Source organism: Necator americanus, chromosome III, assembly GCF_031761385.1.
Source record: "Necator americanus strain Aroian chromosome III, whole genome shotgun sequence".
Taxonomy (NCBI): domain Eukaryota; kingdom Metazoa; phylum Nematoda; class Chromadorea; order Rhabditida; family Ancylostomatidae; genus Necator; species Necator americanus.
The window spans coordinates 14,806,252-14,821,580 of record NC_087373.1 but is presented as its reverse complement, the minus strand read 5'-3'; the positions used below and the strand labels follow the sequence as shown (position 1 = coordinate 14,821,580).

The following is a 15,329-nucleotide window of genomic DNA, read 5'->3' as shown; positions in this document are numbered from 1 at the left end:
ATACATCACAATTAGGAATGGATGCAGAAACATCCACTGAGTGCCCGCGAAATAAGCAGCAAGTATGAACAAATTATGTATGAGGAGTACGACATTTTCTACATATCCTGAAGTAAAACGGTTGCTAAGAGGCCACCTTTTTGGGCATAAATGGCATCCAGACCAAGCTGTAGCCGCAATAAAAAGCTATATAAAGGTCATGAATGATGCAATGAGGGTGTGCATATACATGGATGAGAGTCAGCGCTCCTACCGAGCACTACGAGTCTTACGAGGTGATAAATTAGAGAAGTGCCAACAGTATCGTTTTCACTAGTTAGGCCACACTAACTACTGAATAAACATACATTTTAGTTATGATTGTAGAAACACGCAGATACTTCTAGGGTAGAAAATCAGCTTTAAATAATGTCAACAATTGGGAAAATGTCTTTTTAAAAGCTCATAAAAATGCACTACAGCAAGGAGTCGTCAGATAACAATCAGATATTCCTTAATTCTTAATCCAAACTTAATTTCCGTGATGCAAAAACTTGCAAAAGCATTTACTTGCATCATGCAAAAGAACACCGGTTCGTAAAGCGAAAAATATAAGCGGAATTGTAGAATCCCTCTAAATAGATTCAAATTGCTAAATTGACTGCCAGTAAATTTAAACTAAACAAGTTCCTTATGTTAGCCAACTAAAATGAACGATACTGCAACCCTGTAATGTTTTGGAATTGAGCTAACACTAAAAGACAATGACTAAGAAGAATTCTACGCGACTAGCAAAAAAGCCGAGGAAAACGGCAAACCAATGGATTTCACCAGACGACGGAAAACACAATCAAATCTGAACAATAAAAAGCCCGGACTCCAGACAAACGAACTAAATAGCTATATGGCTAGACTTTTGTTTGAAAGAAGATAATACCTGCTGAAAAAGAGGAGCTAAGGACTAATTACACTGCTAGATAATCTAGCGAAATGACGAATATTACTGGGAAAGAGCATTATTTTACATTAGGAGGCAGCAGCAGTACGCTTCGAGGTTGGCGGTGGCGGACGAACTTTTTCCCGTTCATACTCTCCTCTTAACCAGGCGATACCAGTCAGCACGTAGGCGGACACTTTTTCCAGCGGAGCATCAAGGAATAGCATGCCGCACACCTTCTCTAACCTGAACAATGTCAGAATACAATTAACCACTGCATCACTAAAGCTAAGACTTTTTCGGTTTGAAAACGCTGCTATGGAACCATCATTACAATGAATCAAAATTAATCAAACACAGTAAACATTTGCATTTCACACAAACACCAACGCGAACTGCAGACTTCGCGGGCTCTGGCGCTCCCAACACTATTTTTAGTCCAAATAGTAATGTGGGAAAATAACACGTGGTCTAAAGAAATTCTACTACCAAATTCTGTTTAATCGTTCCTTGGGTCCCAGACCTCTACAGATTATCTTAAAAAGTTCGAAAGTTTCTTATAAAAAAGCAGTTATATAGAGATGTTACATGAAAGAAGAATAAATATAAATATAATGAATATAAATAAAGATATAATAAATAGATGTGAAAGTTATATAAGAATTAAGACTTGTATGTGTAAAAAAACCTGCGCTGTCAGATTTTCACCGTCTTTAGAGCAAAGAATAAGTCAATGTTAATATTCAATAATTGCATGGAGTAATTGTACACGACGTACAAAAACAATCATAACCCTCGAATACGGGTTTCTGTCAAATTCTACAAACTCCAAGTGGGGAATAATGATTAGAGACAGCCATGACAAAATGAGAATGAACGATTTCTTTGGAATTTCTCGTTTATTATGTTTACTATCCGTTTTTTATTTACAACAACTAGTAATTACTTCTATTTATTCTTCTATTTTTTTATTTACTACAACTAGTAATTACTTCTATTTCTTTTTCTAATGCATGTGGCTCACACCTCAAACTTCGTTGGCTCCCAAAAAGCAGCTACTCAATTATTAGGTTAGCTACTTTTTTTTAATCTGACGGATAAGCTTTACAATTTCATAGCTTCTTAATAGAACATTGATGATCATCCGCCGATGTATTCACTATGAGTGTCTATCACTGTATTCCACCCTTCAGGGAGGGTTGCAGACCCGTTTCCTTCATTCGAAAAACAACCGTAATCGAAGCAAAAACTATTTCGCATCTTTTCCAGATCTGACCCATCTATCTCACCCATCACCCCATCAGACTACCACTTGTTCTAGGCGCTTGAACACTCCCGGACGCTAAACGTTTAAATTCTTTCACTGACCTCTGTTTAATCGTTCCTTGGGTCCCAGCCCTCACCACCCCTCACCCTTCTCATCCCTTGGTCGCAGGGAATTCTAATGCCGGCAGAAAGATTGAATAATGTTATAGACACTCATGATATATCGACGGATAATAATCAATGTTTGATTTTAAAAAACATGAAATTATAAAGGCTATACGTGTGTAAAAAAACAAGTACCCGACCTAATATAAGTGGAATAATGTTGGCAACGTACCCTCCAATAAACGCCATATCCGTACTGCTGATGTCGGCGCGCTTAGCAGCATCCTGCCAGACACGATGAGCCCACATGAGTTGATGTAGTGTTTTTAGCTGTTGTCTTTGTACTTCATAAACCTTGGTTGGCATCGTGACCTACAAACGAGAAAATGGAAAGTAGATGATAATGACGAAGCTTTGGAGGTATGACAGATGACCTACAATAGTAGTGGACTGGTTCGAATTCGAATGAACGCTACTACCAGGAGAAGATGTGTTTGGTGCTGAAGAACCATTCTGAGCTTGACTCTCTTCCTGGATTTGCGTATCCATTTGAGTAAGGATAGCGTATGTTTTTATCGCATGCTAAGAAGAAGAAAAGTAGGAAACTGTTGGACAGATACGACCAAACAAACACTTTACGTGAGATCTGAGATTGTAAAGGTGAAACATCAGACACGATTGACAGCGCAAACTGAGATTCCGGATGCGAGATAACATATGCAGGTGCCAAGGTGAGGAACCATCGGATTGGGACGTGAACATATGAGTTACCCTCCTAAAATTAAATAATCAGTTCCATTGAATGTTTCGTACACTTAAGGGCAGCGTATCACGAAACGACTATGTGTGCCCCTCTGTGAGTAAACATAGAGTTCGGACTGTAGAATAGAAGAATGAGCATGGCCATGCTTCCCCCTAAATCGTCCTGAAAAATGGCGTGAAAAACGGCCATAGTTCCGTGGGGACGCTCGTCCGTTGTACACACGCCGCGTCCACGAACGAGCGGTCGAGAATCAAAAAAATCTCCTCAGCAGCCTATCCAAGCAATACCGATGAGTAGGTTGCTGGGGGAACTGCAGCGTGCACAATGGTGGCACGCTCTAACGTATCTCGATGGAATTGAAGCGTTCTCCACACCATTTTAGGGCGATTAGGGGAAATTGAGCGAGGCTACGCCCGCTCTTAACCTACACCTCGACCTCTATATTTGCTCACAGAGGCCTCATCATGGATTTTGTGATTCGCTGTCTCTAATGTATGGAGTCAATTTATTTAGCAGAAGTTGAGAAACGTGAAACTCCTTTAGCTTTAGTTTTAGTGGTGAATTGGAGCCGCTTGTAGGGTGTAACGCTCTAAAAATGCAAGCAATAGTAATTGACTGATGGTAACTTTATTGGAAAACAATAATTTAGACATGTTTGGTGAGTCAATGTGTGCTTTTAAAATTAATAAAACAAAAAAATAGAGATGAAAAGATCACTGAATTAAATTCAAGCACTTAACTATGATAATCGGATTGTGGTCGCTGTATTAATATTAATATTATTACAAGACTATTTTTAAAAAGTCAGAGAATTCTCTGAAGTTACGGAACACATGTTAAGACTACAAACTCAAGAAAAAGTTCTCAAAACTTCGAAAACGCAACAAAAACAAGTTAGAGCATCAGAAAAAGAGATGGAGAAATAAAATAATTTGTAACACTGAAGTATTAAGCTTCCTTAAGCAGCCAACACCTTTTTCGCTCTTATTACTTCCTACGTACAAATTCGAAAGTCTCTGAAAGATCCAAAATACGAGATTTTTGCTATTCTTAAGAACATCAACATCAAGAAGTGGAACAAAGATTCTCATTACCTAGATTCTTCATTATAAAATCAATTATTCTTCATTATCAACGCCACTAAAAAGTGTAAAAGGAAATCGTCTTGTCGTAAAACATGTTCTAAAGCGTCGATGCGGCAGATCCTGGGTGAAGAAGTGTGCTGATCTCTCTTTACAGGATTCACTGGACCCGTTTTTCTTTTTGCTTTATGGTTTCTCAATATTTTTTGTATGACAGCGCATGAATTGAATTCCAAAGTATTAACAAATTCCTGTTTCATTCGTTTCATAATCTGTTTTCCTCTTAGGACACCTCTGATATATGAGTTAGCACAGATTCAAAATCTGTCCCATTTTTGTGTAATTGTGCATGACCAGCGTTTTTTTTTTTGTAGTCGTATTCGTAGTAATATTTGTAATAAAAAAGGTAACTAGACATAGTTACAAAAAATAAGACAGAAATCCAACTGCTATAAACTGAGGTCTTTCAGGAGATGCTCTAAATCAGGAGAAACAATTCGACCAGTCTAAAGGTTAGGACCAAAACAGACGATAGCTGACAGAAGAGGACTTCTCTAAGACTACGTAACTCTATCCGCGCTCTATCATACGGATAAATAATAAAAAAAAGCATTTAAAAAACAGGCCTAGAAGTTCCCTACATACTATAAAAAATTTCAGTGCACGCCTTTTCACGTCACGTCCTACGAAGACTACAACTGTCCCTACAAAATAGGAACACGTTTCTTTAAACTGATGACAGTATTGAACAAAGTCAAATATACTACCTCACACACTCACAAGGGAATTGCGCATTTTTGCCTCCTCTAATCAGTTGCATGGAGCACAACTTAATCTCTAATAACTGACTAAACCAAGATGTATCTTTGGATCTGACGCTAAAAGACGATTTTCACAACCCCGTGGTCCTTCCCCTTTCGAGAAATGACGTTTTGCAGTTCGTTTGTTTTTTTTTTGTGTAAGTGTGCGTGTTACCTAACGCAATAGCACAGATTCTACAAATCTGAAGAAGGCAGGCCCAACTAGCTTTCGAGGAAACAAAAACTCACTTAAGGAGATCGTTAGTGTCGCGTATGATCGAGTACTGGCGGTTCGCTCTGTTCTCAGCCGCATCTGGGGCGTTAAAGTGTTTCGCTGACAATATGAAATACGCAGATGCATCAAGGTAGAGCAAAACCTTAGTGACTTTGTCCACCTGGAATCCTCGAACCTTGCAGCAGTGATCACTTAGGAATATCATAGAAGGCACTTACTTCAGCATCCCCTTTGCGTTTTCGTGACCTCGCAATCGAGTGGTAGAAATCGTACAACAATTCAGTACTCCCTTCTTCAGGTTTGACAGGCCGAGCTGGTCGAGTGGGAGCACATTCGTGGGCAACGCACTCAAAACCACTTCTTGAAGGGTGATTACTGACTGCAGACGAGGGACGAGAATGTGAAGAAGCTTGTTCTACACCATCATGTGACTGCGAGCTTGACGCACGTGGTAAACACTGAACACAAAACCTAATAAACACAACTAAGGAAGAGAAAAGTAGCAAAACTCGACACAAACAACTTAAGATAAGACAGAAAAAGCCATTCTACTCACAGGACTACTCCTTGCGCTAGACTCTTTTTCCTTGCGTAGCGCGTCCTCCACAGCTAGTCTGTCTCGGGATTTCTTTTCTCGCTCTTTCTTCTCTTTGCGCTTCTCCTCTTTGTTTTCAGACTTTTCTTTTCGTTCTTCTTTCCGTTCCTCCTAATAAGAAAACATAACAATGAAATATGTGATAATGGAATATGTAAAGCAATCCGAATTTATCTTTACTATCTTACTTTCATTCGACCTGTTCTTCTCCCTATCTCGAAAAGCTGGTTGAGCTTTGATCGATCTAGTCCCTTCAAGATTATCTCCCCTTGAAGGCCATCTATGCGAGGAATCTGTAAAAAAAAAAGATCAAAGAGGAGTCTCCGGCAAGAGAGTTATAAGACAAATTATTGTTATTATACACTATTATTAAATTATTATTGTTTCCCAAAATCTCTTCTCCAAAATAGGCTGATGGGGAAATGCAAGCGCATAAAAAATTATACTAAAACCACTAGAACCAAACACCATTACAGAAAAGACTTACGCTGTCATCCCGTTTTCGTTCACCTCCAGAAGTTTTCACTTTTTCAGATTCAGCTGGCCTTGTCCTCTCCTTCCGTTCGAGACTTCTGTCATTTCGGTCAGATACATCCTTAGACTTCTTTTCACTGTTGATTCGATCTCTCTCCTTCTGCTTCCGAACTTCACGTTCCTTCTCGCGTCGCAGTTTTTCTTCGTACTCCTTTTCCTTTTTCAGTTTCTCTTCGAGCTCCTTCTCTCTTCTTAGCTTCTCCTCGCGTTCTTTTTCTTTTCGTTCCCGTTCATCTCGTTCCTTTCGTTCTCGTTCTTCACGTTCCTTTTCCTCCCTCTCCTTTTCCCTACGTTCTTTCTCTTCACGTTCCTTTTCTTTTCTTTCTCTTTCTTTTCGTTCATGTTCCAGACGTTCGCTTTCCCTTCTAATCCTTTCTTCGCGTTCTGCTTGTTCCTTTTCTTGTCGTTCTCGCTCCTCCTTCTCCCTTCTCTCTCGCTCGTGGCGCTCACGTCGTTCCTGAATGCATGTATAAGGAATGATGAATTCTAAGGGAGGTTGTATCCATAATTAGCGTTAAACTGATGGGTGCGCGCCCAATGTCCAAATGCAAGAGTACTGCAACATTTTTATGTTTAGAAACCCGAATACAAATACGTTTACAAATACAGGTCCCCTGTACAACCATTGCTGAAAATTCTGTAAATTTTAGAAATGTAAGAAATTTGCCGGTCGTTCTTGTTATGATACCGAAATAATGAATTCTCCATGAAAACCAGTTCACGAAACAGACGCTCTTGAGTGATTATCCACAAGCTTATTCCGAATTTCTACTATTATCTTCTGAAGAAGCAAGGAGCAACGGAATAATTACGGCTGAAACTGACACATCCTCTGCAGTTAGTAAAACATATCAAGAGGATAGTCATAAAACATGATTTGCACGTTATCTGATCAGCAATGATTTGTGCTTCCTCTATGAATTTTCAGCTTTAACCGTCATTTTTGCTGATGCGCGCCAACACTAACTACATGAAAGAAAAGTAAAGCCTAACATAGCCACAAATACTCTTGCAAAGCACATATATTTCACCATAGCTTCCTTGAAGGGTAGTACGCGAAACGTGAAAAGTCGTATCCAAAATCACCCGAAGAGCACATCCCTTAAAAACCAAATTCGCAGCTTTTTGAAAAGGTGTACTATGAAAGAAACTTTCGACCTATGAATCACTAAGAGACACAAACATTCGAACGCTCCAGAAAACATAATGGCACCGAACCATGCCCACGCAACGGATGATATAAACACAATACGGGAAGCTATGGTTCTAGACTTATCAACAGTAGTCAGAACAGAAAACAATAAAACTAACAGTTTCCTCGCGTTCTCGTGCCCTCCTCTCCCTTTCTTTCAGTTCCACCTCCCTGCGTTCTCTTTCAGCCTTCTTGTCAGAGGGTCGTTGCTTGATAGGTGACAGAGGCGGAGATAATCTCAAGATCAACAGTACTGTCAAAGGCAACAGAAAATCAAGAGACATTCATTCAGCTTACTTTGTTATCAGGTTAATTATAGTCTGTGCAGAATGCACATCGTTTTCGTCCCCGGGGTCGTTTTCAGCTGAGTGCACACCAGAATCGGGACTAATCCCCTTATCGGGAGGATCCTGAAGCGATAATATCTAAATTAAAAGAACAGGAGTGAAATTCTCTCCCTTACCTTTCTATCTGCACCATCCCCAAACAGAGCGCGTAAGCCATCAGAATTATTTGAAGAGTGTGTATTCGAGCGGCTGGTGCCAGGCATACCAGAAGACTAAAGAGGTAAAACTTCAACAAAAAAAAAAGCCATACGGCAAATGATGATAAAACCGAAAGAGTGAGAGGAATAAAAAAATAATAGAATAAATAAACCATAGACCATTGATAGAGTGGTATACTACATTTCCTTAAAGCCAAAATAGCATCAGAAATAGAACTGAACTAACCTTGCTATCCTCCTTTCGGCGCCTCCGTTTCTCCTTCTCTACCTCTGAGTCACTGTCCATTGTTCTGTTACGTTTACCTTTTTTCGCTGAAACTTCATTCCCTTCTGGTGCGCTATGTGTTGACGAAGACGGAGCGGTATTCAGGTAATCCTTAGGAAGCAAATGATGAGCTTTTAAAAAGTACAGACTAGTACCAATACGTCAAATGTGAACTTACTCTATTGCATGAGAAAGGTAGACCATGCAGAGGCTGGATTGGGGATGTGACTAGATTTTGCATACTCTATAAAACGAATGTCAGTAATGCAAATCAAAAGTGATGTAAAAGCATCAATAAAATTTGCACGGATAAACCGTGACTTTAGCAGGGTATCGTCAAAATACGGTCTGATGGAGACAACAAAGATAGCGTGGGATAAAGGATGGACCACATTGTTACTACAACTTTGTATTCCCACTTTAGCACTATGTATTCTAGGGCGTAGTGTAGCGGCGAGAGGTTCCGCTTCCTGCACGATCGATCGGAGGTTCGAATCCGCCTTAGTGCTCACCAGGCCTTTCATCCCTGCGGGGTCGATAAATTGGTACCAGACATGTCTCGGAGGATAAAAACACTGACTTGACACGCTCGACTCTCCTCGCCGGTTACTGTAAAACTTCACGCGCGTTCATAAATCTCAAACGATTTCGAATTGAAATCGATGTGCGGGGGATTTGACAGCACGAATCTAGGGACCCCAAACGATAAAAACACTGACTTGACTCATCGGCTAGCTACCGCAAGTCATTGTATAGAGCAGTTACGCGTTCGTAAACCTCAAACGATTCTGAATTGAAGCGAACGTGGAGCGCATCCCAACCGGATTGATCAACGCCAGAAGCTTTATCCTTTATCTTATTCAGGCATTATGAACTAAAAAGACCTCACTCATTATAGAAGAGATGTAAGCAATTTACAATGTGGAAGTAATAAGATAAAAATCTGCCTTCTTGGGGACGAAAAAAGAAAACCCACTACAAAACATCCAAAAGACATCCCTCAATTGCTAGGAGCACACCAATATATCACTTGTTTGATGCGTTTTTGAGTGTCAGCTGAGGCAATAATCAGCTCATAAACAACATTACCACCGGCGATGTGTGTAGACACAAGAAATGAAATAATCGGAAGGATTAGCGAATAGGATAATGACTTTTATTCGGCTTAAATGAAATCTCGTGGTTGTTTCCAAAAAGGCTTTTTTTCGTATTCCAAAGAAAAGCCATTTATGAAGTATTAAGTGTGAAAATTTATCCTGTAGTCAAGGAAGCAAACAGCAAGTATCAAAAAGTCCTTATGTTTGATGTCTCCTTACAATCTGGGGTAACAAATTCCACTTTTTTTTGTAGCTCACTCTCAACCTTTCCTTGGTCAATCAAAGGTAAGGCATGGACAGGGACGGAATTCTTTCTTTTTTTTCGGATAATAGATGATATCTCCGAGTCCTGAGAATTTTAAAGGAGTAAATTTCCTATGCTAATGTTGGAATTATATAAACACTGAATAAATAGTTGCAACAAGTTAGGGTTGATCAAGAGGGCAGTTCAAGCAATCTGAATTCATTTGTATTCGAAGCCTAGACGGTCACGTACCATTCACCTGGTCGACGGATAGAAAAGGCATCACTCGATGAAGCATTGTTGAACTTTTCTCACCTGTTAAGCTTGACTTCAAGTAAAAAAAAAATTCTCTCTACTAAAAAATGTCCATTAATGTGCGTAGATTGGACAAAAGTCATTGGCGAATCAATCCACTTGGGATGCGCCAACGCGTTTTCTGGAATTCGTAATCGTTGAGGTTTTTGGAACGCGTGTTGGCCTATACAATGACTTGCGGGGGCCAGCCGATGATCAAGTCAGTGTTTTTTATCTCCCAGACAAATCTGGTACCAATTTATCGACCACGGAGGGATGAAAGGCTTGGTTTCCACTGGGGCGGTTTCGAACCCTCGACCGTGTGGCTACAACGGACCTCTAACCGACTGCGCCACACCCGCCCCAGATTGGATAGATGCAGACGATTTCCCGTCTTTTTTTTCTTGAAATTTTCCGCAAAAGTTTGTCCTCTAATTTTTTTTGCCTTACCTCTTTTGTCAACTCTGACCATATCTTTGACTTAAGCAGGAATAAAATCCTTTTAAGACTTTTAAGCTATTTTTGAGACACTGAAGCCGTAAATCACTGTGCATGCGGACAACGCCTTTGGAGGTTTCATTTCCTTAGATATCTCAAGACGATAAATAAAAAAAAACTTCGCATAATAAAGTTGCACAGCGTCTATCCCTAATATATATTGCCAGTAGAGAACACTACGGATTATCCTGTTTTTTTAACACTGCCGAGACATTTCAAAGAATAAACTCGTCTACACTTATCAGGATTTCCTTTGGGAAAAAGAGTACTTCGCTGGAAAGCGAAGAAAGCATCATGAATGACGGTAATCTTCAGAATTATCAAATATTCAGTAGTTAAAAAAACTCATATCAAACCTGGAACAATGTAGCCGTCAAAAAAAAAGAAAAAAAAAACAAATAAGACGAGAAAAGGAAGGAGCCCCCTTACCTGTAGCAATTGCTGTGTTGATTGTTGAGCAGCAGACGAAGTTGAGGGAGCAGAAGACGGCAAAGCGGATCGCGACGACAACACAGGTGTCGTGGGAATCTGTCATTGAAATTTATTAAGCACGGGAACGGGGCGACCTATCAACGCTGCGCTCTTCGTATTGATGAACCGCGTGATATGTATCGAAACTTGCACACACACACACACACAAAGCGCTGATCGTAACAAACGAATGCCTTACTGCTACAGAGTCCAGAGCTGTGAAATAGTTCATTTTCAAGAAAAAAAGGTCCATTATTTTGCTGGTTATCAAACGAACGTAAAGAAGCAGATAAAGGCATCGCCCCACGAATCTGAGGTGGTATGAATTTCAGGTGGAGTATTCGTATACGGGATCGTAGGAGAGGAGGTGATTCTGTCCATTTCTTCCTGTATCAGTGGAAACGGACAACCCCGGAACGCTGTTTCTTACGACGTCCTCAATTGCTGCGCGCCACCCCCCGGCTGCGATTCCTCCGAATGGATTTTCGACGAATCGCAGGCGGAGCGGGGTTGGGAGGAGCGTAAACGTTGCGCATTGCAACATAAGCTGTCATAAGAAACAACATTCCGGGGTCGTCCGTTTCCACTGATACAGGGAGAAATGGACGGAATCACCACCCTCCCCATAATCTACGATCCCATATACGAATACTCCACTTGAAATCCGTACCCACTCAGATTCGTGGGGTGATGCTTATAATCTTCTAGCCATTGATTTAAAGACAAGTTGAATATCATAAGAGGTGTCTGAGTCAAAAAATCTAATCAAATAAAGATATGGTAATCTTTATGACACACTAGAGAACCAGAGCAAAAATGGAAGCAGAAAAACCTTTCAAAACACTTCTCTTAAATACAAAAATTCTTTCGCTTCTTCCACACTGATTCACTACCCTTTCGTAAATATCCAGATGTAGGTGCTAATTTGAGACAGCTACTTTACTATACGTTTCAGTTGAGCCAACTGAAATGCCATATAGAGTCGGGTCAAAACGACATGAAACACAGTGCAGTTGCATAAGCAGTTGCGCTCAAAGAGTCGCGGTGGAGATAGCGGTTCGAATCGAATTAGGACCATCGCAGCAATGAACGGTGATAGCAGGGGTCCTCAGTCGATCCTAACCGCTACACTTCACCGCACCTCTTCGAGAGCAACCGCCTACACAACTGCTCCGAGTTTATGTCGTTTTGTCACCACTATACAGCAGGATAATCCAGAAGAAAAACAAAAAACTGCAGAGATTCTCGGAACAAGAAAGGACAGCGAACGCTATTCTGTCATCGAAATCAATCGAGACGTTCAGTAGTAATTATGTCGTAAAAATCCAAGTAAAACTATGAGTTATGAAAGGAGTAAAGGGTGGTATTAATTACGTCAACGTGAAAGTACTGCATTGGAGAGAGCGAAATTTCTGCGTAAGAAGGCAAGAGAATGTGCGTCAACAAAAGAATCAAGGTGAATGACTTAAGAAGTTTAAATAACACAGGGGAGAATAGCTTAAATAAAATGGCACACATAAAGTCCTGACCTAGAAACTTAGTTATAGCAGTTCTAGCGAGCTCCCTACTTAAACTTTGATGGAAAGACAAAATCGGTGTTGAAAACAAAAGGCACTGATCTACCGAGAGAAACTGATCTATTAATTATCAGTAGAATCCGATTTGATGCAGTACGGTGGCTATTTATACATGTTAAGATGAAATCATCGTCACCCACTTATGTCGTTGTACCCATTGGAGTTTGGCTGTCCAAGATAGAATCTAATTATGTTATTTTTTGCAATAGATTCCTGATAGACGATTAAGATATTTCTTAGAGTTAGCGTATGCTAGTTTAATTGATACCTGCTCGCGGTAGCCCTGCTTGTGCCAAATACAATGAGACATTTGAGTAAAATCTTTGGGAACGTATGAACCTTATTACTTGCACAGCTATATGGCGCAAGTTGCCTAACCATCGCAAAAGATTCTGTCGTCTAGCATACCGCCGAAGACCAATCGAAATAGATCAAATAGCTAGAGCGATCATGGAATCTTTGGTAAGAACTCTCCGTTTCGTTACGCTGAAAAGCCGGACATTGCCGACCTGAAGGCACTCGGGTCACTCGGTGTCGACAGGTAGTTCCGGCGGGACACAAGTCTCTGAAACAATGAAACAGTGGAGAATGGATGGATTCTGTGCGAGCTGTAGGTCGAGAAGGTTTGCCATAGTCATGCTAGCTTTATTTAGCAACGACACACCTCGACAAAGATGTGGGTAGCCACGTCAGGCGATAACACCGGTCCGCCGATTAAAGTTTAAAAAAAATGATTTCGATAGCCCACATTCGATAAGTTTATTGATAATGGCAAATGGGAAATGGGGGTAACTAAAAACAAATGACAAACGACATATATGAGTCGTGAAAGTTCCCTAACCTTCAACGGCCACTGTTTGGTCGTACACACTAAGTGATAGATGGAACTCACTGAAGTGAAGGAGCCACGGGCAGTACTGATTAACCTTTGGTGTTGACCAAACCTTAGGTGGTCAGACTGGGTTCAATGCATGGGTGTTGAGGGCCGACCAACAAAAAAAAGTAGCGAAAGAATTTATCAATTCCTGATATTGGCTTTATCGTGTTATAAACATGTCAGGACACGAATAACCCAGTATTTCTCGAATACGTTCAAACTCGTGCAGACTCGCGCTTCTCAACGCGTATGATGGAATTGCCTCCAACTTTCCCACTGCATCTTTCCAGTGCTTTTATATATGGGTAAAGGCGAAACAGTTTAGCTATCGCCCAAAACTTATTTACATACTTTATCTACCTACTTTCCTATTGATCTCGGAAGTGGACATTAGGCATGATTAAGACTGTATTTTTACCTGAACTGCGAATTTCAAATGCTAGACCTAAGCAGAGAACTTTAGAGACGACTCTAGCTATAGGAAACGGAAATGAGGGCTGCTAGAGTAATTATAGGATTTGCACAGGAACTCTTTAATCGTAGCTCGATGGAAATCTATTCTATTCTAACTATCATTTTTTTTTATATCACAATATATACCTAGCAGTGTAAAAGCAGCGCAGCTTGAAGTTCTTGTATAAAACTCTTTCCGTTTTACCTTTACTACTGCGAACTAAGTAGACCTTCCAGCTACATACCATCAAGGACCTTGGATACAGAAGCTGGATATAGATCCTGATCCACAGAAACCAACGATAACAAACATGTGAGGTCTTTCCTGTGGATAAGCGAAAGGCGGCTCGTTTTCCATCCACTGATTCCTAATTTTTGTACATGTACGGTTACAAAATTTATGGAAAATATGCACCTTAGTAAACGGAAATGAGTCTAGTTTTTACTACAGGCGTCTCAGTAATAATTAATGGAACTCCTCACTAGCCGAATAGGAATTATCCATGTGGTTCCACCCGATAACTCACAACACACTCACTAAAAGTAATGGAACAGCCCCAAAACCATACACTTCCGACAAAGTTTGGCAGCAGTTAGAAAGAAAGCATTAATCACCACAACATTGGGAGAGAAGAATGCTTGACTTATTCACCTGTACCACTCCATGACGCATGATACCACTTGATCCGGCGCTATTGGTCCCAGCTACATATTCACAAAATTGCTCAAATGGCCCAAAAACTTCTGGAAAAATACAAGTAAAAAGAGATGGAAATTACTTCCACATCCAATCATCAACTCTAAAAACAAGAACTCAAAGTAGATACAGCCCAAATCCGAGCAAAACTACAGCTTAGAAATGACAATGGTGAGAACTGTGAACCAATGAGGCCATATCCGGTTTGGTGATTAAGGGGAAAAAAGAAACCTCACACCCGTAGAAAATCCTGGGAAATAGACTCACCGTTCAATTGTCTACGGAGCTGTTGATGCTCTATCCGTTGTCTGGACAGATCCGGATCTTCGGCCATTTACTGAGTTAAGGTAATAACAGAAATGTGATTGTTGAGAGAAAAGAGAGACAGCGGAGCGGACGGCGAGCTCCTCTACGTCTCTGTCGCACGCGCTACGGAGGAAGGCGAGGGTCAGTCGTCCAGAGTCACGAAAATCAGTCTTCAACCACCTGCGAATCGCCAAACAACCCACCCCACCCACACCACTCACCGATCAACCACACTTCTTCACCTGTGAACCATTTCATCGAGCTGTGAGCTCGATCGCTAACTTATGCTGCCGCCGAGTGGCCTCGGACTCTTCGTATGCACTTACAAAATCTTCCCGAAAGAGCTGATGCGTCATCACTCATTTTTGTTCGTGTGCATACCTGTGTCAATGGCTGGTTCTATGCTTTATTACTCGTCCACAGCAGTTCCGGATGGCTCTTCTTGTTATTTTTTGGCTTTCTTGCGCAGAGGTCTCCACAGATGGATTAAATCATATAAAACGTCTATGCACACGTCATTTTTGAATTTTTCGATGATCTTTATTTAGATCCTTTTC

The 15,329-nt window shown here is 40.7% G+C and overlaps 1 protein-coding gene across 1 annotated transcript; it reads right to left on the bottom strand.

The window, feature by feature from the left end:
- Positions 1-1,005: 1,005 nt before the first annotated feature.
- RB195_009616 (uncharacterized protein) lies at positions 1,006-14,800 on the bottom strand (the record flags this gene model as incomplete). Its single annotated transcript, XM_064190243.1, has 17 exons — positions 1,006-1,162; positions 2,520-2,659; positions 2,726-2,869; positions 2,927-3,062; positions 5,182-5,327; positions 5,386-5,625; positions 5,724-5,873; positions 5,951-6,055; positions 6,250-6,753; positions 7,608-7,725; positions 7,786-7,898; positions 7,952-8,047; positions 8,220-8,369; positions 8,437-8,502; positions 10,821-10,919; positions 14,422-14,513; positions 14,734-14,800. 17 exons carry the CDS (start codon positions 14,798-14,800, stop codon positions 1,006-1,008), a joined length of 2,523 nt encoding a protein of 840 aa, XP_064047826.1.
- Positions 14,801-15,329: the final 529 nt, after the last annotated feature.